The sequence below is a fragment of the Camelus dromedarius genome, chromosome 32 (genome assembly GCF_036321535.1).
Source record: "Camelus dromedarius isolate mCamDro1 chromosome 32, mCamDro1.pat, whole genome shotgun sequence".
NCBI lineage: Eukaryota > Metazoa > Chordata > Mammalia > Artiodactyla > Camelidae > Camelus > Camelus dromedarius.
The window spans coordinates 6,451,055-6,463,983 of record NC_087467.1 but is presented as its reverse complement, the minus strand read 5'-3'; the positions used below and the strand labels follow the sequence as shown (position 1 = coordinate 6,463,983).

General features: G+C 49.4%; 1 protein-coding gene across 12 annotated transcripts in view; it reads left to right on the top strand.

Annotated features, from left to right (window-relative positions):
- The first annotated feature begins 1,409 nt into the window (after positions 1-1,409).
- FHOD3 (formin homology 2 domain containing 3) overlaps positions 1,410-12,929 on the top strand; it is a 411,734-nt gene continuing 400,214 nt past the window's right edge. For 7 of the 12 annotated variants that reach the window (XM_064481506.1, XM_064481505.1, XM_064481504.1 and 4 more), the window contains exon 1: positions 1,411-1,691. In XM_064481506.1, coding sequence (XP_064337576.1) covers positions 1,527-1,691 — 165 coding nt within the window. In that variant the 5' untranslated portion in view covers positions 1,411-1,526. Of the gene's footprint in view, positions 1,692-12,929 lie in introns of all 12 variants that reach the window. The other 5 variants (XM_064481498.1, XM_064481499.1, XM_064481497.1 and 2 more) reach the window with 1 other exon arrangement.

The following is a 12,929-nucleotide window of genomic DNA, read 5'->3' as shown; positions in this document are numbered from 1 at the left end:
AGGAGTGGGAGGCCACACTGAGCAGTGCTGAGGAACCTGGTGGGGATGGGTCACAGGGCAGGCACTCGGCAGATGGGGCAGGAGCAACAGTGGCACATGATAGAAAGGTGAGGCCAAGAAGGTGGTGCAACAAGGTGGCCCCTGAGCTGATGGGTTGGGGTTCCCGTTTGGACAGCAATGAGAAATACGGTGGCCAGAATGACTGGAGGGCTCCTTCAGTAAGAAGGCTAAGTACTGGCCTAGGGTTTCTTCCCCTTGACGCCAGAAGAAAAGGAGGGAGACATGTTCCGCCTTGTGAAGACCAGATGTTAAGAGCGATTGGGTATATTAGTCATAAGACCTATTTGAATTAGGAGAACTGCGACCTTGGCCACAGCCTGGGAAAGGAGAGACCGGGGAGTTCTTATCGGAGACGAAGGGGGTCACCCTCGAGCAGTGAGGAGGCTCTAAGCTCTGGCATGGCCGAGGCGGGCGGCCTGCAAATCTTGCCTCCAAGTCCCTCGGTTGCCATTGGGTCCCTAGCGCTCGGCCGCCCCTCTGCAATTCGGTGACCTCGCCAGAAGCGCCCCTCGCAGCTCCTCAAGGTCCATTTAGGGCTTTCGGAGACCTAACTGGCCAAGAGGTCGCGGTGATGCAGAAGGTCAACTAGCACTCACCAGGCGGCCCGGGCTCCAGGCCCGGCACTCGGGTCCCGAAGCGGAGCCTCGCAGTTCCCCAGGCCTCTCGCCAGGCGCCTCCTGGGCTTGTCTCTTAAGAACAGCTGCCGGGCTTCCCCGGCTCACCCTCCAGCTTCCTAGCTTCTTTCTCCCCAAGGGAAACCTCCCCCGGAAGCCTCGCCTGGCCTCCAGGTGGCTGCCACCACCCCGCTTGCTTGCCGGGGGGCTGGCTCCCTCGTCTCCCGGTGCTCAGCTGTGGTTTTCCGAATCCTGGCAGCAGGAGCCTGGCCTTCGCTGCCTTCATCTGGAAAGAGTTTCAAGTCCTCTCCCAGATGGAAAGAAGCCAGAGGACGGCCATGCCCCCACCCCGCTCCCACACCCCGGTTCCCCGAGCCCGGAGCGGTGCAGCTCGGCCGGGGCTCCCCAGGCCGCGGGCGCACGTGCAGCCGGCGCCCCGGGAGACGTCAGAGCCGCCTGGGTCGGCCCGCCGGGGGTGCGGGGGGGTCTCCACCCCGCCGCCGCCGCCGCCGCCGCCAGCGGGCTTGGCGCAGGGCTGCGGATGCTGCGCGAGCCGTTCACCCTTTCCAGTTGCTGGCGGCGGGTCGCGTGGGTCGCGGCAGCCAGGCGGGCGCAAGGGGGACGGAGGAGGGGAGGAGCCGGAGACGGAGGGGAAGGAGGGGGCCCGTCGGCCCCGCCCCCGCCCCGCCCCCCGCGGCCGGAGCCCGGGCTGCAGCCGGGCGCCCCGGAGCCTGCGAGCCCGCGAGCCAGCGAGCGGCGGCCGCGGCCTCCCCTTCTCGCGGGTGACCCCGGCGTCCCGGCCCGCGGCCCCGCGAATCCAGGGGCCTGCGCCCCCGGGGGCAGGCATGCATCATGGCCACGCTGGCTTGCCGGGTGCAGTTCTTGGACGACACGGACCCTTTCAACAGCACCAACTTCCCCGAGCCCAGCCGGCCGCCGCTGTTCACGTTCCGCGAGGACCTCGCGCTCGGCACCCAGCTGGCCGGGGTCCACCGGCTGCTGCGGGCGCCTCACAAGGTACAGCCCAGCGGGGGCGGGCTGGGCCCCCTGGACGCAGCCCCTGCTGCGGGGCGCGCCGGAGTAGGGGCGCCGCGGACAAGCGGGGCTGGGCGCGGCCAGGGGACAAGCGCCCAAGGGCAGACCTCCCCTCTTCCCGTTAGGCAGAGGGGTTGAGGCACCCGCCGGCTGAGGTGGGAGTTTCCAGGTCGGCGAGGAGGACAGTCCCGCGTTCCGGCCCAGAGAGAGGGCGGGCGGGGCCGAACAGGTGCCGCGCCGGCCGGAGGCGGGATGGAGAAGGTTCCCCGCGCGGCGCCGTTAGCTCTGCGGGGTGGGCGGGGTGGGGCTCGGACGCCGGCAGTCGGTCCCCGCACCCGGACCGGCGCGGAGCGGCGCGCGGAAAGAACCCGGGCCCAGGGGGGCTCAGGTCCCTTGGAGGAGAGCCCTCATTGACGCCCGGGACAAAACCTCTTAGGCCTCGGGGGCCGCTGGGGGCGGCCGCGCCACCCTTGCGACAAAGCACGCTTCCCGGGGACACCTCTCCCTCCTCCTCAGGGGGCACCGCGGGGGACGCCGCCCGCGCGCTGCGATAGTGCTCGGGAGCAGCCCCTTTTCTTAGAAGAAGCAGGTGGCCTTGGGAACCTCGGAGGAGCAGTCGCTGTGGGAGGAGGGGCGGGGGCGCGGAGGGGCGGCGCGCGCACAAAGCCTGAGCCTCGAAGCCCGAAATGTGTGTCCCCTGGGAAGAATGGCTTCTCAGTCCACCCGATAGAGTTTTTTCTTTCTTCTTCTTTTTCTTCTTTTTTTTAACCCTTTGCAGGACAGGCCTCTTGCAAAGTGTGTGTACCAAAGGGCTGGGCATTGAAAGCTAACCCTTTAGTTACCCAGGAGAACCCTTACCCTCTCTTAAAGTGACTGCACCTTGAGGAATTCCTTCCCCGTTACAGCTTTTTGCTTAGCAAAGCTTGTAGATTTATTCTTTGAGGATCAACATTGATAAATATTTGGAAGAGATAACCCCTGATGCCCAAAAGAACACAATTGATTTAAAAAAATTCTTTAGATTTCTGTATGACGTTAACCTGCCTTGGAAGTAGAGAGGGAGTTTGATGTGGAAACCGGTGAACTTTGGCAGTGGTGTCTATTAGTAGTAGGTGCTTCCCCCCCCCCCCCACTACTTAATGAGTAACCCGTTTTCAGGAATGAGGAATGAGGCAGTTCTGTCTCCTGCTCTTCGTGTTGGTGCAGGATGGAGACAGTCACTGCTCCTGGGAACCTCTCTGGCCATAAAAGTAGGTTGAATTGGGAGGTAGGGGAAACAGAATGATGTATTGTGGATTCAGCTTATCATGATCATTTTTGTGAGTTATTTGATTCTTCTCAGTTAGTGGATTCAGTTAAAAGTTTTCGAAGGGCTTCTTCAGCATCATGGTTATTTCATTCATTATGGTCTCTGATTATAGTGATCTTTTGTTGAAACCACAGAAGACCCATAATTGTGGCCCTGTGACCTTGAAGTGGTTTCCTTGGATTTCAAACTCTATATACGCGGGCTGAACTTTCAAACTGGAAGCTGAAGTACATTTTTATGTTTCCGTGGAATAGCCCCATAGGCTTGGTCCAGTGTTCCTGGACTGGTAGGCAATCCTGACGCTCCAATATTGCAAACCCCCCCCCCCCCCGCCGCCAAAGCCACAACACAGCAGTTGCACTGGCTCACAGAACTTTCTGAGATGGCCCTTGTGTAAGAAACAGAACCAAAAGATGTCCCACAGAGACCCTTGATCCCTTGTCTTGGGGGCCAGCCAGCCTCAGTCTCAGAGTCTTTTGCCTGAAGACTCCTACAGTATAATTAGACGTTTGGCATTACTTTTCACGTCTCGAGCTGACTGAGTGGCTGATTCCATGAACCAGGGTTCTATAAAGCAGAATTCAGGGATTCATGTGCCTAGGTGCTCATTTAGATTTTTAAAATGCTGGTTAATTTCCAGCAAGGAATCTGCTGGATTGGATGATCCATCTGTGATAGAAAGAGCTAATGAGTTTTGAGCACTTGGTATGTAGGTGTGTGCTCTCCCAGGGGTGTCAGTGCAGGCTCTCACTTAATGTAACTTTAAACACCTCTGCAAAGTGCAGACTTTTACTATCCCTATTTTACAGATGAGGAAACTGAGGCAGACAGCGATTACATAACTTAGTTTCTCTGCTAGTCGTAGGGAGCCGAGATTCAAACCAGGTCTCTGTGACTCGAGCCTCCATTGCTGTTCTGCTCCCTGGTCCAGCTGTGTGGCTGTGGGCAGAAGCCGCACCTCCTCTGGCTTCCGTTCCATTAACTTGGGGAGTTCACCAAATCACTTTCCTCTGCCAGGTACTTTTTGGCCTGGGGCAGGTGAATGTTACCAGCATGAGTAAGAGCCTTGAAACAGAATTCCTGGCCTGGTAGAGTTCACAGTCAGAGGTGGAAACAAATAGTTACCAAACCTGCTGTGACTTAGCTAACAGGGAGGGGGTGGGCATGCTGCTACCCCAGGCCACTGCTGTGGGTATGGCTTCCAGGTCTTATGTGGCCCGGCCTGGCAGAGGAGGAGTGCCTGAGGCAGGGGGCATCCTGGGTGGTGGAAAGAGGGGAGAAGCATGACTTTGATGCAGGCTGACAGTCTCAGCCGTCCTTGCTTGAATTAGATAGAACACACAGAAAAGCCTGCAGAGCCTGAGTAGCTGGATGAACTTTCTCTAAGTGGACGCACCTGTGTGACCAGCCCGGGGACGGCCCCTGCAGAGGGTCCTAATTTGTAAAGCTCCCCTAGGGGGTCTCCTGTATCGGGAAACTTTGAACTGGTTAACCTCTCAGGTCCTTCCCAGCCCAAACTTGAGTCCGTGCATCTTTTCTTACTTAACCTAATGATACATGTGTTAGTTTATCTCATGTCTGCTGATTCCGTCAGAAGTAAGGTGTTCATTGAAACCATCGTCTTGGACAAAAACAACGTATTGCGCTTATTATGCTTTACCTTTTTTTTTTTCCAAACTGCGAGACTGAAAAAGAAAAACACAACTTTTATAGGAACCCCAAGAGGATGATTAAATACATGATTAGACTGATAACAAAAAGGCCAAAACAAGTGTGTATTCTCACTGTGGAGATGTTCATTTTGGTGTTTATATGGTGTTTTTCTGGACTCAGTGAGGCCTTTTGTTTTCAAGTGCTACGTAAACAGGTGTTCTTTTCTGGTTTAGTGTTTTCAGAAGAAAAATAATCGTAATTATAGAACTTTTACTTTAGAAAAAGCTGCAGTAGAATTAATAGAACCATAGACCTTTCAAAGCTTAAATGTATTTGGATTGATGGATGCTAAAAGCTAAGGAGGTAAGGATTCTTTTTTTTTTCTTTATAGACAACACTGGAATTGTAGAATCTTTTTACAAAAAAAGTGGTAAGGAGCTTGCGTGTCAAAATGGCAATTATGACCTAGTAATTTAATTCAGGAAATGTTTCCGTGGTTGCTGCGGACTAGAGAGTGGAGGAATACTAGCTACCAGGTCCTAGCCACTTGCCTGGGCCAAGCACCGTCCTGGACACGCGTTGTCTCGCCAAGCCCACGACCACCCGTGGGTCAGGCACTTGTACCCTTGCGTCTCACGGCAGAAGAGGCCCAGAGCAGAAAACAGCCAGCTGGCCACGTGAGTGGGAAGTTCCAGAGTTGGCATTTGGCCCCTGTCTGAGCTCTTCACGACTCTGCTTTTGTGTCTTGAGTGTCCTCCTTCCAGGCAGCCCACCCGCGTTCCAGAGTTCCATCCTCTCATTGGCTTGGCCTTGGCTGTGCCCTGTTCATTCCTCTCCCATTAGCCCTGTCTGTGTGGTTCCCTTGCTGCCTAGGCCATCACCCCTGTGAAGCAGCCGATTGTCATGAGGATTAGAACCTTGGTCTTCCAAGTGTGGGCAGGGCATCACCTGGACTTTCATTAGAAATGCGCTCTCAGGCCTCCCCAGACCTGCTGAATCAGAATGTGCATTTTCTCAAGATGCCTTGGTGATTCCTGTGCACGCTGCAGTCTGAGCAGCGTGGATTCGAGGTCCTTTAGGTCAGACTCTGAGTACGGGCCTTGGGGGCTTCTCACTGTCTCCTCTGTTCACAGATAACTTCCTTGAGGGTGAAGACCTGGCTGCCCAGTTCTCCAGGGTTCTCCTGGAAGCTGAGTAGTGCTAAGACGGAGTGCACGAAGTTGATTGATGGGCGTTAGTTTTAGAACACAAATCCACTGGTATTATTGCTCTAATGAATTTCCACCTTAATCCTCTTAGGGGACACATCTGTTTGCTACATTACATTAAGATTTTTTAAAGATGAGATCATTAGTAAAGTTGGCAAGTGTGTTGTGTCACACAGCCTCTTAGGACAAAACTGTTCAAGAATGTTGTATGAACAGCTAAGAGCATCTCCATGCAGGCTGAGTTGAATCCGACTCTACCGTAATTAGCTCAGTTGGTTGGAGCTGCGCTATTGAGATCAGGATCATGGGACTGAACCCTTTATGGGTCAGTTGGCTTTGCTTCATGCATGGCCACAGACCGCATGGGTAACCCAGCCAGACGTCCAGCAGGTGTTGTCACGGCTCCCTGCAAGGGTCTGGGTTGGGACGGCCTGGTAAAAATCTTTGAGGGCAAAGGGCTAACATATAATGAGCTTGCACTGGGCACTGTACTAGGGCCTTGGGGGGATAACTTTATTTACCCTCATAACAATTCCAGCAGACAATGGTATCCCCAGTTAACAGATGAGGAGACTGCGGCACAGAGAGGTTAGGCAGGTTATCTAAGGTCACACTGCTTTTAAGTGAAGGAGCTAGGATTTAAGGTCAGGTCTTTTTTTACTCCAAAGCCTGTAGCCAACTGTGTCCCATTATTAGAAAACCAACAGAGCACATGCTTTCTGTGCCAGGGGAGGGGCTGACTGCATGGCCGTTACACGCGGCTGCCTGTCACAGGCCGTGACTTAAACGGCTGTGCTGGGAGTCTGCGCCTCTTGTCCTCAGAGGCCAACCTGCGTCCCTCTGGAAAACAACAGGACCGCCTTTGCCCTCCTTCTCTGGACTCTGAAATGTTAGTTTTTAATGGTGGCAGATTTAAAACTGATCAACATGCTGAGGCCAACTCGGGAGCACCCCTCCCCCAGCCTCCTCCCCCCTCTGTGGTTTTCTTCTCTCTAAAGGTGAAACTGCTGAATACTTGGACACCTTTCTGTCCTCAGAGGGAAGATAGTCACCACTCCTGGCAACGTCCACACTGTGTCACCTGCAGGTGATGCCCTGTTGCCTGTGGCCAGCTCAGGAACGGCCCTGATTTAAACCTGGCTTTCTAATCAACGTAGCTGGTTCCACATCTGTGGGGCATTTCCAGTCTTGGGTTTGTCAGCATCTGCTCCTTTACAGAGACAATCAGGCTGCTTTTGGTTTTGTTTTGTTGTTTGAGTTATTGGGATGTGTTTGTGTGCCTAGTTCTGAACCAAGTGAGAAAGAAAGGGGGAAGTTAGGTTACAGTGAATGTTAAGCCTCACCACAGGGATGTGTGATCAGCAAAATCCAGATTGTGGGAAATTATAGTTCCTCCCACAAATAAATTGCAAAGGAAAAAAAAGGTGGAAGGAAATGTAAGGTTAAAAGAGATTTAAGAAATATATAAACTAAGGGCAATGGGTTGCTCTAGCTGAATACTGATTCAAACACATTGTAAATAAATATTTGAGATCATTGGGCACACTTGAATAGGGACTTTTTCAAAATTATTAAAGTTAAATTAAGAAAAAATAAAACAATGAAATTAGTAAAGATATTTAACAGTAAGATTATTCAAGTATGATAGTAGTATTATGGTTATGCTTAAAGAAAAGTTCGTATCTTTCAGAGATTCACACTGAGATTTTCACAGATGAAAATATACACTGTTTGGAATTTGTTTCAAAATAATCTTGGATGAGGGGCAAGTAGGTGGTGAGTGTGTAGATGGAACAAGACAGACCATGAGTTAAAGCTGGATTTATGGATATATGGGGAGTCTTTATACTATTTTCTATACTTCTGCCTATGTTGAACTTTTTTTTTTTAATGAAGGAGCTGAAAAAAATTAGGTTATGAGTTCTAATGTTCCCTTTGGGACCAGAGTCCTTTCATAAGTGTGACTGGTGTCGTGAGTGTGTTCACTAAGGCTGAAATGGCCAGTCATTAGCAAATTTTTTGTAGCGCCTCCAATGATACTTTCCTTCCCACCCTGGCAGACCTGCTCTCCAAGGATCTTTGAGAAACAAACGTAGGACATCAGTCTTTTAATGTTCAGCCTGTCTTTCTAGGCTCAGTCATTTCCGATGACGAAGTCGGCAATCTGTTACAGAAACTGTTCGTTTAGTAAAGAAGTGTTAGGGTAGAGATGTTATACATGGAACTTCAGTAGATGCACCTAACTCTTTGTCATTAAACTGAGACAGTGCTAAGGCTGTCATGAATGATATCAATACAAAAGTTCTCGGTTTCCTAATGGCTCTTGGAGGCTGCATGGCCAACACCAGGGTCTAGCCCCATTCCCAGTGAGCCAGCTCTGCCTGCATCTTCATTACACCTTAAGAGAGCATCTTGGAATGCAGTAAGCGCAGTGATGTTGTAATGCATATGAACATGTAAGTTGATTGTATGCTTTGGCACTCTTAGCATTACAGGGAACTTCTGATTTCTATGGGCAGATTAACCCATTTGTGGATTAGCTACTGGGGAGGGGGAAGATAGCTCATTAAAAAAAATTGTTACCGCGTATCAGCAAAATTATCTACATACCCAGAAGTTTATCTATTTTTAGACCCATGTAGTGATGAACAGAATCTGCATTGTATCTCTTTACAACTTGGAAACTTACCTTTTCTTCCTCATTTACATGTGGAACCTAGAAATCAAAATGTTGGACTCTAAGGGAAAATGTTTAGAACTTAGTGTTAGAAAAAAAAATCTCACAATCGTTGAAGATGTTAAAAAAAAGGGAACATGTTGCAGAACTTGCAATTCGATATATTCCCAGGTTTGGCCAGAAGGACACAGGAAAATTTGTTTGTGGGTCACCTCATCAAATCTTTTTAGCATTCTTGGAAAGAGGAAAACCCAGAAGACTTTTTTTGTTCTTGATAAGGCTACTCGAACTGGTATCACAGCAGGGAGTGAAATGCCAGGGTCTTAGCCAGAGCGCCCAGGACAAGCCACAGTTCTCAGAATAGAAGGTAACTGATGCATCTTCTGACTGGTTCATCAGATCCCAAGAGTGGCTTGGGGTTCACAGCAGATGCGCTGATAAGCAAACACTCCTGAGTGGCCAGGCACCGACGGCCACGCTCAGCACAGATTGGAGATGGAGCCGTGGGTCCTCAGTGGGGACAGCGGGCAGGAGGCTCGATCTGGCTCAACACACAGCCCTGCAGCCATTCACCAGGCTGCCTAACACTGGCCACAATATTGACTAAAGATGTTTATACCAGTGACATTTTATACCACTTTAGTGCAAGTTTTATTTTGTCTGTGATTTGAGGCCACCCGTTCCAGCCTGCCCCTCGTTATGATGATTAAGCCAGAGTTGATGGTGACATTCCTCACAACTCACGAAAGCATGAGTGTGTAGTCATACTGGGGTTGCGACAATGGATTTAAAGGATACTTCCTCCCCACTCCTACCTGTAGTTTTATTAAGTGAAAACAAAATTTAATATTAAGTGTGCAACACCCTGGAAACCTAGCTTTCAACACTTACGACCATCGTGAGGGGACTTCTGTCTGGTCCTCTGATTTCATCACGCAGGCTGCACGCAGCTGGAGGGGTGCCGGGGCCGGATCCCCTGGGAAGCAGCTGACCAAGGACTGGAGGCTGGGATGCCAAGTCGCAGGGAATGTGAGGGGCTCAGAGCGCAATCCCCAGTGCCTCCTCGACTTCACATTGCGTCCATAGCCTCGAGGGGGTGTTTCTATTTCTGTGCATGTCCCATGTCCCGTGGCCCATGTAAGCATTGCTCCCATGCTCTGTGAGGGAAAGGGCTCTGTCTTCTTCAGTGCTTTCTGTCTTGTGCTTGGTACTTAATACATCTTCATTAAATGAATGCGTGAATGAGTGAACCATCGAATGTCTAGGCAGTTGCCAATTAAAACTGCAGTGTGTTCATGTGCTAAGACTCACTGTAGTTTACAGCAAGTCCTTTTTTTTTTTTATAAAAATTGAAGTTTAGTTGATTTACAACGTTGTGTTAGTCTCTGATGTACAGCATGGTGATTCAGTTATACACACACATACACATATATATATATATATATTTATTCTTTTTCATTATAGGCTATTACAAGATATTGAATATCGTTCCCTGTGCTCTACAGTAGGACCTTATTGTTTATCTATTTTATATATAGTAGGTAGCATCTCAAATCCAGAACTCCCATTTTATCTATCCTGCTCCTTTCCCCTCTTTGGTAGCCGTAAGTTTGTTTTCTATGTCTGTGAGTCCATTTCTGTTTTGTAAATAAGTTTATTTGTGTCATTTCTTTAGATTCCACATATCAGTGATATCATATGGTATTTGTCTTTGTCTGACTCACCTCCCTTAGTATTATAATCTCTAGGTCCATTCATGTTTCTCTAAGTGGCATTATTTCGTCCATTTTTATGGCTGAGTAGTATTCCATTGTATAAATGTACCACAACTTCCTTATCCAGTCATCTGTTGATGGAGATTAATGTTGCTTCCATGTCTTGGCTATTGTCAATAGTGCAGTTTACAGTGAGTCTTGATGGGATGGGGTGGAGGTTCCCTCCTTGCCTTGGAACATGGCCATTAATAGGAAAAAAGAAAAAAGTTAGAGAGGACTGGGTGGGGTTCATTCAGTGAAGGAACAGCCTAGGAACCAGGCCTGTGTGATTGGCTAAAAAGATCACGTCACTCCTCTGCTCCAAACCTCCCTCAGCCCTTCTGCCATTCAGGGTAGCTGCAAAGCCCTCAGGTGGCCAGCCCACTGCTCCATGAGGGCAGGGTGGGTTGCTTGGTTGGTTTGATGGTCTGTTTGGTTTACTGACGTAACCCTGAAGCCTAGAACAGTGTCTGGCACATAGTGTGCATAAAGTAAATAGTTGTTGAATGAATGAGTGATCACACAGTTTCGAGGTGGAGGGAAGTAAGAGGGGTCTCCTCACCCAAGCTGTCTCCAGGCAGAAGCCCCTTCTGCAAAGCCTCTGGTCAAACATGTTCTAGCCTCTTCTTCAGGTGTGGTAATGAGCAGTTGCCTCCCTCCCTTTGAGGGTGGCCTTTTCCCCATTTTTGAACTTTATTTGTCCCTGATCTTCCTGGAAAGGTGGTTCCTCATACCCCCACAGATGGGGATGGAGGTGGGTCTGGACAGTTCATTGGTTGACTGTGCCCAAGAAGATGGAAATAGGATGAGTAAGCCAGAAGAACCATGAGCCTGGGGCTCAGTAAGTGAAGTGACCTATGACCTGTGACCTGCAGGTAGTGCCAAGAGACAGTGGCAGGAAGTTTGTATCAAACCAGCGACTTTTCCCAGTGGTAGCAGAAGTCAAAAGGTGCTTTCTTTTCACGTTTGAGGTGAGTCATGTGGATTGTTTTTATTACTCAAATCGTGTATATTGGTATGTAAATGTCTGGTACCCTCAGGCATCTTCACACTTGCAGTTCTGTTTAACTGTGGACTTAAACTGTGTGTGGAATCAGGGAGATGCTACTGGGGAGGGGTTATGACTAACAAAGTCAGATTCAGTGAGAGAAAGGCCAGGAGGCAAGGAGTCTACCCTTAATCAACAAACAGAGCATCGGTTCCCATCACAGCATGAGCACGTATGCCAATCTGGAGACTACAGAAAAGCACATTGAAGAAATAGAAATCAGTTTTCTTACCACCCAGAGGGAGCTGCTCTTAACTCTTTTGTGTCTTACCAGAATTTTAATATCTATGCGCATTAAAATATAACATTATATCTGAATACTTTCCCAAGTCATTCAGTATTCTTGGAGCATGTCATTTTTAATGACAGCAGGGTAAGCCAGTCTGTGCGTGTCCCATGTCCCGTGGCCCGTGTAAGCATTGCTCCCATGCTCTGTGAGGGAAAGGGCTCTGTCTTCTTCAGTGCTTTCTGTCCTGTGCTTGGTACTTAATACATCTTCATTAAATGAATGCGTGAATGAGTGAACCATCGAATGTCTAGGCAGTTGGCAATTAAAACTGCAGATAATGCTGTTTTATATATATATACTTGCAGAAGAAGCAGTCTTGTGCTCATATTGGATTACTTCTTAAGGTGAATTCCTTCAGGCTTAGTTGCTGACTACAAGGGTAAATAATTCATCTTCAGTGGGAGCCATTTCCCCCATCTTAAGCATTGGCGATGGTGGGGAAGATGGTCCCTAAGGCCCTGTGGGGCTGGTGAAGAGCTGGGCCGAGATGTGAAGCCCAGCTCCAGTGCGACCTCCTCCTCGCACGGGCAGCTGGCGTCATGGCCGAGAGTGACATTTGAATGCTGAGAATGCGACCAGGCGGTACTCAGGGAAGACTGTTAAAACCCTGAATAAATTATGTGTTTGTCTCTCATTGCCTCTCCCTGTTTTGAGGGACAAAATCATGACTAGAACAGTCAGTGCTAAAGTTAGAACTATTACATTTCATGCATGTAAGTAACAATATTAGATTAGTAAGACAAAGCTGCATCTCGTTAGCTGTTAATGCCTTGAGGAAACAGAGGTGCTGTATTTTGTGGGTAGTGTAGACCTACCTCTTTCTAGAGACTTGGCAACAGACACAAATGATAAAAGTGATTGTTTTTGACCCAGTGACCCTACTTACAAGAGTCATTTGAGGAGGTAAATAAAAATGATAAAAGTGCTATATGCATAAAGACATTTGAAGATTATCTTAGTAACGAAAAGCTGAAAAACTCAATGTCCACCGATAAGGGAGGTGTTAAGTATGTTATGGTTCATTATGGATAGACTGTTGGGTTGTTATTGAAATAGCTCATACCTTACGTAGCTCAGGCTGCTGTAACAAAGTGCCACAGACTGGGGGGCTTAAAAAACAGACATTTATTTCTCATAGCTCTGGGGGCTGGGATGTCCAGGATGAAGGTGCTGGCAGAGCTGGTTCTGGGTGAAGCCCTGCTGTCTGGCTTGCAGATGGCCACGTCCTTGCTGTGACCTATCATGGCAGAGAGAGGGGACTCTGGTGTCTCTGCCTTCTCTC